General features: G+C 50.5%; 1 protein-coding gene across 2 annotated transcripts in view; it reads left to right on the forward strand.

Moving 5' to 3' along the window:
* The window catches only part of NKD1 (NKD inhibitor of WNT signaling pathway 1), a 94,614-nt gene that overhangs the window by 49,885 nt on the left and 30,264 nt on the right, over positions 1 to 14,465 (forward strand). For both annotated transcript variants that reach the window (XM_025268642.2, XM_025268641.2), the window contains exon 4: positions 12,559 to 12,625. In XM_025268642.2, the coding sequence (XP_025124427.1) occupies positions 12,559 to 12,625 (67 nt within the window). The remainder of the gene's footprint in view (positions 1 to 12,558; positions 12,626 to 14,465) is intronic.

Genomic DNA, 14,465 nt, shown 5'->3' on the forward strand with positions numbered 1-14,465 from the left:
CACTCCTGAGTCATAGGCCCATTTTACAGATGTGGACACTGAGGTACAGATCGGGCGACACAGCATTAGCTAAGATCCTGAATGAACTGCGTCCTCTGGGAGCCCAGAGGGGCGACCCTTGATTCTGTTCCAGTTTGGTGGGGGGGGGGGGGGTGGGTGTTGGAAGTCAGCAGTCACACTAGAGTGGAGCAGGGGTAAGACTTCATCCAGCTGTCGAGGGGAGAGGGCTCTCCCAGTGGAGAAAAGAGCACAGGTGGGATTTGGAGACCCAAGGAAGGCAGTCCAGCTGGGGAAAGGGTGTCAAAGCTGGTTTATGGGGTTAGGGGCGGGGGGGAGGGGGATCAGGAGAGAGGAAGACAGGCCTAATGTCAGCTAGCATCAGAGGGGCAGGAAGATGAGTCCTGCAAGAGCTTCCAGGCCAGATGCAGTGGGCTGTGTGTGTGTGTGTGTGTGTGTGTGTGTGTGTGTGTATAGCAGAAGGGTCTTAGAGTCTAGCCCAAACCATTGTTCTCTGGTTCTCTCAAGAAACTGATGAGGAGTCTTTGGATATTCAAAACAAGAGGAATGTACTCCATCTGTTTATTTACATTAGCCAGAAGCCAGAAACCTAAATCTCTTACTCTCAAGGCTGAGAGAAACACCACACTTCCCAGGGTCCCCTGGCCGCTCAGGGCCCCTGACTGGGCTGGACCTGGCCCTGGGCAGGGGTGCACATCCTTTCCACACAAAGAGGTGGCCTGTGGTCTGTGGGGGCCCCGTTCTCTGGTCCGCAGACGCCCATGCGTCTGTCATAAGCAACCTGGATCACCGCCACCCTGCTCAGCCAGGCACACGCGCTGGACCCTGGCAGCCGACCTGGGGCCTGTCCCAAGGCCAGGAGCTGCTGGCAGCGGCAGCCCCAGCTGTTCGGTGATCAGAGGTGCACCCCGGCCCCTTTGGCCTGTCCTGTTATCAGCACCCGGCTGAAGGGTGTGGCAGGCCAGCAGCGTGGCACGTTGGTGGCATGGCTGGTCCTCAGCATGGCAGGCCAGGGGTGTGGCACACCGGTCGTGTGGCAGGGTCAGCTGGCGGTGGCATGACTGGCCAGTGGCCAGGCAAGAGGCAGAGACGCTAAGAAGTGCTGAGTGCAGGCAGCCTGCCGGGCCTGCTGCTCAAGGCCTCATGGGGTGGGCTGAGGCCTCGCTAGGTCCGGCTTTGATCAGCTGTACGATGTCCCAAAGACAGCGGGGCTGGAAGAGAGGCTGGGAGGGCACAGAATGAAAGAGGGGGCCCAGAGAGAGAGAGAGCAGGCACAGCTGTGTTGATGGCGTGCCGACTGCCTGGCGTGTGCTGCACACTTCCACCTGCCCTCCTAGTGCCTCTCTGCAGCCGCCCCACCTGGTGGGGGCCGTCATGTCCATGTTCCGATGAGGAAACTGAGGCACAGACACGTGAAGTCACTTCAGTCGTGTCTGACTCTGTGTGACCCTATGGCCTGTAGCCGGCCAGGCTCCTCTGTCCGTGGCATTCTCTAGGCAAGAATACTGGAGTGGGTTGCCATGCCCTTCTCCAGGGGATCTTCCCAACCCAGGGATCGAACTCACGTCTCTTATGTCTCCTACATTGGCAGGCAGGTTCTTTACCACTAGCGCCACCTGGGAAGCCCCAAAAGCAGAGGAGCCAGAGTCAGATGGTTACTTCCCCTCTCTGAGCCTGTTTCCTGGCGGCTGAAATGGGGTGATAACAGCACCCAACCCTCGGGGCTGTTTGGAGCATTTAGCCATGCATCGAATGTGCTGAGCAGAGCTCTGGCATAGGCCAGCCCTTACCAAAGAGACACCGGTTACGATGATCGCTGAGTCCTTTATACGCATGACCTCAGTTACTCCCACGCCCAACAAGCCCGTCAGATCCTGGTTTCCACTGTAGAAACTCCTTTGAACACTGACTTGTAGGAAAATTCCAGTCACGCAGCAGCGAGCGCCGCACCCCACCCGGCCCTGGACCATCTGCCTTGCGTTGGGTCATCTCCTCAGAAGAGCCTGAAATCCCAGAGGTTGGAGGTTAGGGCGCATTCTGGGTCATGCTAAGTTTTGCCATTTTCTGTTGGCATCAGCCATGGTCTCCATGTCCAGAGTCACATTCCAAAAGTGTGAGCCCTAGAGGGAGGGCCTGTGGTTACAGGAAAAGGAGGATCTGTAGGCCGTGAGAACCTTCCTTTTTTTTTTTTTAATTTAAATTTATTTATTTTAATTGGAGGCTAATTGCTTTTCAACATTGTATTGGTTTTGCCATACATCAACATGAATCTGCCATGGGTATACACATGTTCCCCATCCTGAACCCCCCTCCTACCTCCCTCCCCATACCATCCCTCTGGGTCGTCCCAGTGCACCAGCCCCAAGCATCCTGTATCCTGCATCAAACCTGGACTGATTCGTTTCTTATATGATATTATACATGTTTCAATGCCATTCTCCCAAATCATCCTACCCTCTCCCTCTCCCACAGAGTCCAAAAGACGGTTCTATACATCTGTGTCTCTTTTGCTGTCTCACATACAGGGTTATCGTTACCATCTTTCTAAATTCCATATATATGCGTTAGTATACTGTATTGGTGTTTTTCTTTCTGGCTTACTTCACTCTGTATAATAGGCTCCAGTTTCATCCACCTCATTAGAACCGATTCAAATGTATTCTTTTTAATGGCTGAGTAATACTCCATTGGGTATATGTACCACAGCTTTCTTATCCATTCATCTGCTGATGGACATCTAGGTTGCTTCCATGTCCTGGCTATTATAAACAGTGCTGCGATGAACACTAGAGTACACATGTCTCTTTCAATTCTGGTTTCCTTGGTGTGTATGCCCAGCAGTGGGATTGCTGGATCATAAGGCAGTTCTATTTCCAGTTTTTTAAGGAATCTCCACACTGTTCTCCATAGTGGCTGTACTAGTTTGCATTCCCACCAACAGTGTAAGAGGGTTCCCTTTTCTCCACACCCTCTCCAGCATTTATTACTTGTAGACTTCTGGATTGCAGCCATTCTGACTGGCGTGAAATGGTACCTCATTGTGGTTTTGATTTGCATTTCTCTGATAATGAGTGATGTTGAGCATCTTTTCATGTGTTTGTTAGCCATCTCTATGTCTTTGGAGAAATGTCTGTTTAGTTCCCATTTTTTTATTGTGTTGTTTATTTTTCTGGAATTGAGCTGCAGGAGTTGCTTGTATATTTTTGAGATTAGTTCTTTGTCAGTTGCTTCATTTGCTATTATTTTCTCCCATTCTGAAGGCTGTCTTTTCACCTTGCTTATAGTTTCCTTTGTTGTGCAGAAGCTTTTAATTTTAATTAGGTCCCACTTGTTTATTTTTGCTTTTATTTCCAATATTCTGGGAGGTGGGTCATAGAGGATCCTGCTGTGATTTATGTCGGAGAGTGTTTTGCCTATGTTCTCCTCTAAGAGTTTTATAGTTTCTGGTCTTACATTTAGATCTTTAATCCATTTTGAGTTTATTTTTGTGTATGGTGTTAGAAAGTGTTCTAAATTCATTCTTTTTACAAGTGGTTGACCAGTTTTCCCAGCACCACTTGTTAAAGAGATTGTCTTTTTTCCATTGTATATTCTTACCTCCTTTGTCAAAGATAAGGAACATAGTTTTGGAAGTTTTGGCCACAGCAATCAGAGCAGAAGAAGAAATAAAAGGAATCTAAATTGGAAAAGAAGAAGTAAAACTTTCACTGTTTGCAGATGACATGATCCTCTATATAGAAAACCCTAAAGACTCCACCAGAAAATTACTAGAGCTAATCAGTGAATATAGTAAAGTTGCAGGATATAAAATCAACACACAGAAATCCCTTGCATTCCTATCTACTAATAATGAGAAGATAGAAAGAGAAATTAAGGAAACAATTCCATCCACCATTGCAATGAAAAGAATAAAATACTTAGGAATATATCTACCTAAAGAAACTAAAGACCTATATATAGAAAACTATAAAACACTGGTGAAAGAAATCAAAGAGGACACTAATAGATGGAGAAATATGCCATGTTGATGGATTGGAAGAATCAATATAGTGAAAATGAATATACCACCCAAAGCAATCTATAGATTCAATGCAATCCCTATCAAGCTACCAACAGTATTTTTCACAGAGCTAGAACAAATAATTTCACAATTTGTATGGAAATACAAAAAACCTCGAATAGCCAAAGCAATCTTGAGAAAGAAGAATGGAACTGGAGGAATCAACCTGCCTGACTTCAGGCTCTACTACAAAGCCACAGTCATCAAGACAGTATGGTACTGGCACAAAGACAGAAATATAGATCAATGGAACAAATGGAAAGCCCAGAGATAAATCCACACACCTACGGACACCTTATCTTTGACAAAGGAGAACCTTTTTCCATCTGACCTCACCAGGTACTTGCCTGGCTCCCTGCCTCCCTGCTTCCTCCCCCAACTCCTTCCCTCCCATCAGAACCAGCCTGATGGGTCAGGGTGGAGGCGATGGGCAGAGACTTCAACTTTGGGCTCCTTAAACCTTGTCCTTTCCAGGGCACGTTCCACATTCTACTGGGGGGATGGGATTTGAGGTCGGTGGTGGACAGCTTGTATTTTAACAGTTTCATCTTGGTTTCCTACGCATCGTATTTTTTTTAAACGTCAGCTTCAACTAGGACATCACACCCATGATTGTATTGATCTTCCTTGTGGCAAGACTTCCAGGATTTTTAAAATAAATCTTTATTGGAATAGAGTTGCTTTCGGGTATTATCTTAGTTTCCACCATACAGCCAAGTGAGTCAGCTATGCATATACATATATCCCGTGTTTTTTTGGATTTCCTTCCCATTTAGGTCACCGCAAAACACTGAGTAGAGGTCTCTGAGCTATACAGTTGTTTAGTTGCTAAGTCATGTCCGAGGCTCTTGCGACCCCATGAACTGTAGCCTGTCAGGTTCCTTTGTCCATGGGATTTGCCAGGCAAGAATACTGCAGTGGGTTGCCATTTCCTTCTCTAGGTGTTCTTTTTTTTTTTTTTCAAGAGGACAGAGAGAGCCAATTTAAAGAAAAGTATTAAGTACTCACAGTGGCTCAGGTGGGACCCAGTTCCGGGGGAGGTTGGGACGATGGCTTAAGGGTGCCCACAGCTTGCTGGGTTGACAACCCAGGATGTGGGCTTTGCTTCTTGCTGTCTGTGGCCGGCTGTGTCTCCAGGATGGGACAAACCCGTCTTTGGGGGTGATTTGTACCCTGTAGGGTCTAGGACCTGGGGGTCAGAGGAGGGGGATGTGGTGGCCCAAGAGTCAGGCCCCAAGGGTCAGAAGTCCTCCCCTCCCATCCCTTGCCTACTGTCCACCTTCCTGAGAAGCAGTCCTTCAAGTCTAGGAAGCAAGCTCAGGCTGGAGTCCCCGCGACATGGGCCCAGGGATTACATCTCGAGCAGATTAAAAACAGTCAGGGAGAAATCTGAGGAATTTTAATGACTGCCACACATCCCTGGAGTGCTGGTCCTCGTAGACCAAACACGCAGACTGGTGCTGCAGGCTGCAGCCCTCGGGGCCCACCTTCCCGTCCCCCACCCAGCTCGCTGGGCTCCCGCAGTGGGGTAGGGCTTGGGGACACTCGTGGAGGTGTTGCAGTGAAGCCAGCGGTGGTGGCTTCCTCCCTTTGGCCTCCAAGCTTGGCTTGGTGCTGGGTCTTTGGAGGTCAGAGTTTTCAGTTGTAAGAATTGTGTGAACAGGAGGGCAGTTTAGTGGCTTCTGTGACAATTTAGCTGTTTGGTCCCCAGGAAAGGCCAATGAGAGTGGGTCTGACTCAGAATTCATTCAACAGGTATTTGAGTGTCTGCTGTGCAGCAAGCCCTATCCTAGAGCAAAATGGACTCAGATCCCTGCCCTTGGGGGCCTCCTTGTTAGAGATGGCTGGACCTGAGGCCATGGACGAGCGCTCTCTCCCGCATGGGTCTCTCTCTGTCCCTGTGGCGGCAGGGGGTGTTCTCTCCTGGGTGGACTTTCTCCAGCAGCTGGAGAGGAGAGGAGGCGCAGCCTCAACAACAGAGAAGATGTCTTTTCCACCAGCTCTCCTGAGAAAGATCCCGGGGGACAACTCCACTTGGCTTCGCTGCAGCCAGAGGACATACGCTGGGCAGGTGGACCTGTGGCCCCTCGAGGCTGCAGTGTCCTTAGGGGAGTGGCCGAGGGCTCTGCCCCCATTTGCTCCTTTGAGGGGAGGTGCCATTTCTTTTGGGAAGCTGCCCCTTGAGGTCTGCTGGATTCTGCTGGAATCTGGTCTGGAAAGAGTGTGTCTGTTTCCCTCTCATCTCTGGGGAGGAGGGGATCCCCAGCCCCTGACCCTGGAGTCCGGGCCCCCGGAAGCCCCCTCTAGTGCTGCTGCCGGCACCCTCTGCCTATTCCCCGGCCCATGTGCATAGAGCACACGTGGGGGCCAGAGAACGCTCCAGAGGGCAGAAGTAACCAAGTTTAGAGGCACAGGTTGGAATCGGGGACATTGCACCTCAGAAAGTGGATGACCCTCTCACTCTTGATTCTTGAGTGAAGCCCAAGAGAAGGGGTCTCCCTGCTGCTGGGTGGGGGGCTGGAGCCCCAGAAAGCCTGTGCTAGAGGCCCCATGAGCATCATAGTGGCCTTCTGCCCCATTTTCCAGACAAGGAGCCCAGGGCCATGGAGCCCTAGCCCCTCCCTGTCACTTTCTCTTCTTAAGTGACCTTGAACCAGCCACTTAGTCTCCTGGCTGAGCCTCAGGCCCCTCTCTTGTCAAGCGGGTTCTTGTGTGTGATTTTGCTAAAACAGCGTTTTAATGACCCAAGTGGCAAAGGAGGATGCTTGCCTTAAAAACTGGAACCATTCTGCTGAAGTTTGTGACTCCTGTTTCCCTCCGTCTGGTCTCTCTCCCCTCCTTGGGAGTAACCGTGGATATTGTGTTCCTGTCGGCGACCTCATGGTACATGCATGTGTGTGGCGTTTTCTTGAGTATACAAGTAGAATCGTACCCTGTGTGTCTTGCGTGTGGCGTGGGTTCTGTGTGTCAGTGTGTGCAGGTCTACCTGGCTCTTTTGAGCCTCTGTGTGGTTTTCCACACATAGATCTAGTTCACTTTCCTTAGCTGGGCGTCCAGAGTGTTTCTGACTGTGGGCTAATAGAAACAGCCTTGCCTTCCACCTCACTGAACTTGAACATGTCTCCCTGGTGCACACGCATGAGTATTGTGCACCAGGGTGGACATTGAGGCATTGAATCGCTGGGTGTTAGGGTTTTGCAAAGATAAAATGTGAGAATGTTCCAAGCACATGGCAGGAACAGGGTGCTGCTGAAGGAGAAGTTCATGCTTGTGTTCCCTTCCCCCATTTGCCTCAGACACTGTCCTAGGTATCTGGTCTGCATTTTCTTACTGACTCCTCTTTGACAACGAAATCCCCATTTTATAGAGGAGCAAAAAGGGGCCCAGAGGGGTTAAGTAAGGCATCTGCTATCACTCAACTCCCAAGGGGCCTGCAGGCGCCTGACTCGCATGTCCAGCTGGGTTCTGGGAGTGAAGCATCCCTGCGCTGCACGGCCAGAGCTTACTCTCCAAGGGGCCTGCCTCCAGTGGCGCTGGCTCCCCAGGAACGCCCCGAGTGCAGGAACGCCGCCTCTGTGGAGTGTGCTGGGTAGAGGGAGCTCGCCAGGAATTTCCTGGATCAGCTCCAGGGCAGGCTGCTTGGATCTCAGGGTTACAGGGTGGCTGGGTCCTGCCTCCCACCCTTCTCTTCCCCTGGCTTGTCCCAGCCCCGTGCATTCTTGGAATCTGTAAGTTGTGCCGTGTTCTGTGGGCACCAGGAGTTGCCTTTGAAACCCCGTGGCACCAACATCTGTTAGCTCTTAGAGAACAGAAAGATTGACAAAGAACTGCTGGGGCAGGCGGTGGGGAAAGATATTAAGCTCAGGAGTATGAAGTCTCAAAGACAAAGAGGAAAAAACCCTAACTGAACTCCAGCCCGCTCCCCAAGGCCCTGCTTTGATGTGGGTTCCCATCCCTGGAGGCCTTATAAGGCACTGTGCCTGCAATTCTGGGCTCTGGGCTGGTGCTGGCTGCACATTCAGCGCCCGGAGGAGCTGGCCTCTCGTCCTGGGGCCCAGTGTGGGGCAGCGCTGGGACTCGGGAGGGAGGCAGGTCTGGGCCCGGTAGGCCACTCAGCCTGGCCACTGGGCAGGAGGCAGCCTGGCACCAGGTTGGGTGGGGCCGGAGGTGTGTGGATCTAAGAAGGTCTTTGATCAGAACTTGGAGCAGAGGCTGAGTCTGACTGTCTTAGAGACCAGAAGAGAGGGGGCCGTGATGGCTGAGCTGATGAAGAGAGCAGTGAGGGAGGTCACTGCACACCATACCCCACACTCGGGCTTCTTCCAGGGCAGTGTGGTGAAGAGTATGGGCTCTGGAGCCATGCTGCCTGCCTTTAATCCTGGCTCTGACAGTTACTAGCTGTGTGATCTTGGGCAAGTCACTAAACCTCTCTGTGTCTCAGTTTTCTCATCTGTAAAGTGGGGATGATAATCGTTTTACCTCAAAGGACTGCCACAGGGGTTAAACAAAGCACCAGAAATATGCACCACACAGAAGAAGAGTGTGTTTCTCTGTGTCTTGTTTCTTTGTGTCTGTGGGGCACCTCAGGTCTGGTGAGCCATTCCGCTTTGCCCAGCAATGTTCTGGTAGCCATTTGACAGTAAGAGTGCAAGTAATAAATGGTAACCACTGTCTGTCAAGCCCCAGTCATTGTATCAGATGTAATGCTAAGTACTTTCCGTGCAATGAAAGTACTTTCACACCTGCCCTGAGACAGAGTGATTGCTCTCATCCCTATGCAGAGACGGGAAGACTGAGGAACACTGGAGATAAACCTCCTTCACCCATGTAGAGCAGGGATTTGAACCAAGGTCTGAGCAGCACCAGTTCCATGCCCTGCATCCTCTGTGCTGGGGCTCCCTTGGGACTCATGGCCAGGAGCCCTGCATGCAGGGTTTGGGGCCAGGCCCTTAGGACCATCCTGCAGGAAGGCTCCTGGCTGAGACTTGGCCCTGTCCCAAACCTAGTGAGGAGGAGTCGTGGGGCCTTTGAGTCCTGCAGGACAGAGGGGAGTGTTTGGTCTCTGACACACAGGAGCGGCTGGCTGGGCTGATTTTCTGCACTTCTTTAAGCATGATTCTTGGTCCCCAGCAAGTGCCAGGACTCTTGGCCGCCTCCATCCCCATGCCCATGGGAGCCCCAGTTCCACTGTACAAGGTCGGGCCAGGCACCTGAAGGAGCTGGCTCAAGTCTTGGCCCTGCTGATGATCCACCGCAGGGTCTCCTCGCCTCTTGGAGGCTCCTCCTCATTTAAACCCACAGGACTGTTGGGAACCCCATTCTCTGGAGGTTCTGGTGAATATCCCAATTGATCAGTACCTCATATATATCATGAGGGCTTAGGGATGTGAGTGTCTGTCATTGGGATTGTTTTCCTATCTCATTCCTTGAGGGTTGAGGCACTTTGTAGGAAAACAGTAACAATTATACCTTTCACTTTAAAATTTGCACATTATTTTTATGAGCATTTGTTCCTCAAGAGATGGAAAGAGCAGGGCTGTTATGATGATAAAGGGAGATAATATAAAGTGCCTAGCACATAGGAAATGCACAGTAGGTGTCAGCTGACTTTTTAATGGTTTATCACTGTTCCCATTTTACAGATAAGTAGTTTGAGATTTCCCGAAGGCAGCGACTGGCCCCACATCCAGGGCGAGGGAGGCCACGGAGGCAGGATGTGATCCTGTGTCTGACTCAACATTTTATGTGGCCTCTGGCCTGGTGATTCAAAGCTTGAGGACCACAGACACCACACTCCCCAGGCCCTGGGCTGTCTGGGTCAGTGGAGGAAATGAATGTTTGCCGTAGTTGAGCAGCTGCATGGCCCTGGGTGTCAGTAGACCACAGAGCTGAGGAGCTGTCGATGTGGTACACAGAGCAGAGTGAGGTTTAGTGGGAAGAGACGGACCCCAGAACTTGCCAGAACTGTGCTTTCATATGCAGAGACGTATCTTTAATATGTCAAGGGAGCCAGGCCCGCTCAGCAGACAGTTTTTCTCAGGGAGCGTTGAAGCCGTCATCCGAGTGATGACTGTGGGTGCGAGGCATCGTTATGGGGCTTATTCCAGAAGGCTGCTTTGTTGCTGGTGACGTTTGGAGTCGTTAAACTCCTCTGAGTGTGCCGGTAAAAAGATGCCAGTGCCCAGAAGTTTCCATCTCACAGGTCCTGTCGGCCTTGCCAGGAGCGGTCAGGGTGGCTCAGAGGTCAGCACCGGCTCCCAGCCTCCACTGGGCCTCTGCACACGAGGGTCTGTCGCTTCCCTTGAAGACGGTCACCCACTCCTGTGAGGAAACGCTGCCTGCCAGCCTTTCTGGAGAAGCAGCATCCGTCTCTCTCCGGCATGAAAGATCGGCTTTAATTGGCTGCCGGGGCGTCCCAGCCATCTAATGATGCCAGCTGAGTGCAGCCCTTTCCTGTCACCATCTCCCAGTTCCCCTGTCAGCTCCAGCTCTGTTAACACAAACAGCCAGTTTACAAGCCTAGGAAGTGTTCAGTGATTATAATAATTGGCGGAGGAGGAGAGAGAGAAGACATCCTGACTCGAAGAATAATGCAGCCTGGTTTTGAAGTCCATGGGACACCAGCAGTCTGAATGACCACATTTGAACAACGTCTAAGAAAGGGTGTGTAATGCCCTAGAATGATTTGAAAGAAGAAAGAGAACAGAGAACACCACTTCTAATCCATAAAACGTTAGCTGTTCATCTTTAAAAAAACACACACACGAGACTTATCTCCAGCTGTGTCCAATTGATAAGATCAGCTATACAAAGCATTGTTTTTCTTTTGTTAATCGAAGCGAGCTCTTGGTTTTTCTCTTAAGCATCTCCAGTGCAGGATTTTTTTTTTTTCCTTCTAATTTTTGAAGAGTGTGTTTTTTCTTTTTCTTTATACTTTTTTTTTTTTTTTCCAAAAGGAGAAGTTGGCGAGAGCTGCCAAGTTGAGGCTTTTTGTTGCTCCTCTTTTTGTGGTTCATGAAGCACTGCCATGGCATCACTGTGGGCATTAAGAGAGAGAAAGCAGTGTGACCCTTCCCCCCACACCCAAGCCTCATCTCTCCCCCAAAATAGGAACATTTCCCAACGTGGGTTCCTTGGAGCATAAATCCCGTGTGATGCTTTAGAAAAAAGCTTCCTGGTCTGAATAGGTTTGAGGGGTGCAGCATAAGCTACTACTTAGGTATCTGCAGTTTGTTACCATAGTAAGTCTTGCAGTAAAGGGTCTTGTTTGCATGCATGCATGCTAAGTTGCTTCAGTTGTGTCTGACTCTGCAACCCCATGGACTGTGGCCCACCAGTCTCCTCTGTCCATGGGATTCTCCAGGCTAGAATACTGGAGTGGGTTGCCAAGCCCTCCTCCAGGGGATCTTCCCAACCCAGGGATTGAACCTGTGTTTCTTACATTGCATTAGCAGGTGGGTTCTTTACCACTGGAACCACCTGGGAAGCCCAAAGGGCCTTGTTTAACTTTGTTTAAAACAATCTCTTTTGATCTCATTACTCCTCTTGGCAGAATACCAATAAATACAGAAGCTGTTTGACAAGTGCTAGTCTGGGCTCCTCTGTTTCTAGAGTCATCCTACTGGAGTGGGATCAGATAGATGGGACCTTTGTTGATATCCCAGAAATTTCCCAGCCTGTGGACCTAACTAACTTCCCTTGCCAACCTGACAACACGTGGGTGGCAGCCTGACCAGGCTGATTGGGAGCAGCTCTGCTACATGGCATGAGTTACTGGACATTTTAAACTCATGCCTGCAGACCAAGGCAAGGCATGTGCAAGGATCAGGGCAGCTGCTGGAAGGGGGAGATGTGGGATGCATAATTGAAGGTCAGCTAAAGGCAGAGCCTACGGGTTCCTAGATGTGCTGAAGATGTTGTGTTGGGTTTATGTTAAGGGATTATGTCAAGTTTGGGTATATATATGTTAACAGCTGGGTTTATGCTGAGGGAGTGCTCCCTTCAGCAAACCAGGCCCTCTTTAAAAAACTCATCAAGACATCTGCCTGGGACCCTCTCATAGAGGAAGGATCCAAACTGAGGTCTCCTCTAGGGACCCACAGGGGTGGCTCTGGTCCTGCGTCTATTGGGTTGCCCCAGAAGGGTAGAGGAGGGACATTTTCTGAGCTTGTCTTTGTCATTTACCTGGGTGGAGGGTGGATCTCCCTTTCCAAGTGGGAAGTGTGAGCCTGTGTAATGTTTCGTGGCAGGCTATAGGCTGAGAAAAACTTACTTTCTAAAAAGCAGCGCAGTAACGAACTTTACAAGTGCCATAGGCTCTCCCTACTTGACCTAAATTTCCATCGGAAGAATGAGAACAGGGTCCCTGCTTCTTTGTGACCAGCCACACACACCTTCACAATGCCACCTTGACCGTAAGGATGCCAGGTTCCTACCTGACTCCAATACTTCTTTAATATTCCTGCTTTGTCTTCCTCTAGGAGCTTGTGGGTGAAGTTTTCAGAGAAACGCTCAGCGAGGAGGAAGAGGAAGACTTTCGGCTAGAAGGTACCAGAACCTATTACTTTCTTCCCAAGGGCAGTGAGGTGAGGAAGGACCATCTGGTCTACCTTATGCCTTGCATACCTTCCAGAAAATCTGCAGACCAGGAGGAGGAGGACAGGACTTTCTGTGGGGGTACACTGGGGGTGGATGGGGTGAGGAGCAAGAGGGAAGTGGAGCGCTGGTCTTCACTGGGAGTGGATTCAGGCCACCCAGGCTCACATCCTGCTCTGTGTTAGCCATGGGGTCTTGAACAAGTTGTTTGACCTCACCTTCCCCACTGCGGGGGAGTGGCCACTCGTAGGCTTCTCAAGCAGGGCTAGGCATGTAGTATGCACTGTATGAAGCAACCCTCATGCTTCTCCATTCACATCACACACCTGGAGCACAGGTGTGCACACACGCGAACAGAGCCCCAGCCCCTCACCGCTTTCCTCTGTAGTTCTCACTCCTTGCTTTCTTCAAGGAAGCAGTGCATTGTAGAAAGAATTAGGACACTCAAGTAGAGAGTCGGGGGCCACTGGTGTACTAATTTGACTTTAGGAAGCCACATCCCCTTTCTGAGCCTGTTTCTATACTTGTAGAATGGGAATGAGGGCCTCTTCCTACTCAATTCCCTAAGCTGGTACAATGACTGGACAGCATATGAAAGCATTTGCTGAAAGGGATAGCATTTCCCTTTTCCACTCAGAATCAGAGGAGAGAATTGCTGAACTGGCGCAGCCTTTGGGCAATAAATGTGCTTTCCTGGAGGCTCAGACAATAGAGAATCCACCTGCAATGCAAGAGACCTGGGTTTGATCCCTGGGTGGGAAAGATCTCCTGGAGAAGAGAATGGCAACCCACTCCAGTATTCTTGCCTGGAGAATTCCATGGACAGAGGAGCCTGGCAGGTTACAGTCCATGGGGTCACAAAGAGTCAGACATGACTGACTGACTAACACTTTGTACAGTAAAGCCCTCTCTGGGACTGGAACAGGGGGCTGGCAGGGGTCTCTGAGGGGAAATATAGGTCTTGGAAGGGCTGTAGGGTCCTGAGAGGAGAGTAGACCATGCCAGGAAGTTCTGGAGGGGAGCCTTGGCAAGACCCAAGGACTGTGGCCACATCAGGCCTGAGAGCTGTGATAAATGTAGACTCCTCAGCTCCACCCAGGCTGCTGAATCTGGTCTGCTCTGTAATAGGCTCCTCAGATGACTTGTGTGCATGCTGTACTTTGAGAAGCACTATTTTGAGAGATTCACTCTGTGGCCCAGGATTTGGAGGGTGCCTGGGACCCGAGTATCTCTCAGACTTTGCTCAAATTCAAGCAGGTCCCAAATACGAGGAGGAGGAGGCACAGGGACAGACATCTCTGTCAGGACTCTAGGGTGTTTCTCTTGAGCATATATGGATCTGATGGCTATACTCAGGTTCAGTGGCTTTGATTCTCATTGTTCCCTGGGCTTCCCCAAGCCTCAGCTGTCATCCTTGGCTCCATGGAGAGATGGCAGCACCTGGTGCCTAGAGGTGATCGGGGGAGTCAGGTGAAGGCCTGCAGGATGTAGGATCTGGGGGCTAAGGTGACCCCAGACAAGGATTACATGGGCTTCAGCACTCATTCCATTTTCCATTCATTTGCTCAGTCACCTGGTAACTCAGCAAGCTCATCCTCTTACTCATTCATCCTTCCATCTATTCCATCCATCCCTCGCCATACAAGTACCCACCTGTCCACTTATCTATCCATTCATCCACCCATCACTCACTCATCATCCACCCAGTGATCCATGACCCACCCATCTAACGCTCATTCATCCATCTTTTGCTCCATCCTTCACCACCATCCTTCCATCACTGCCTGTTCCT

Source organism: Bubalus bubalis, chromosome 18, assembly GCF_019923935.1.
Source record: "Bubalus bubalis isolate 160015118507 breed Murrah chromosome 18, NDDB_SH_1, whole genome shotgun sequence".
Classification (NCBI taxonomy): domain Eukaryota; kingdom Metazoa; phylum Chordata; class Mammalia; order Artiodactyla; family Bovidae; genus Bubalus; species Bubalus bubalis.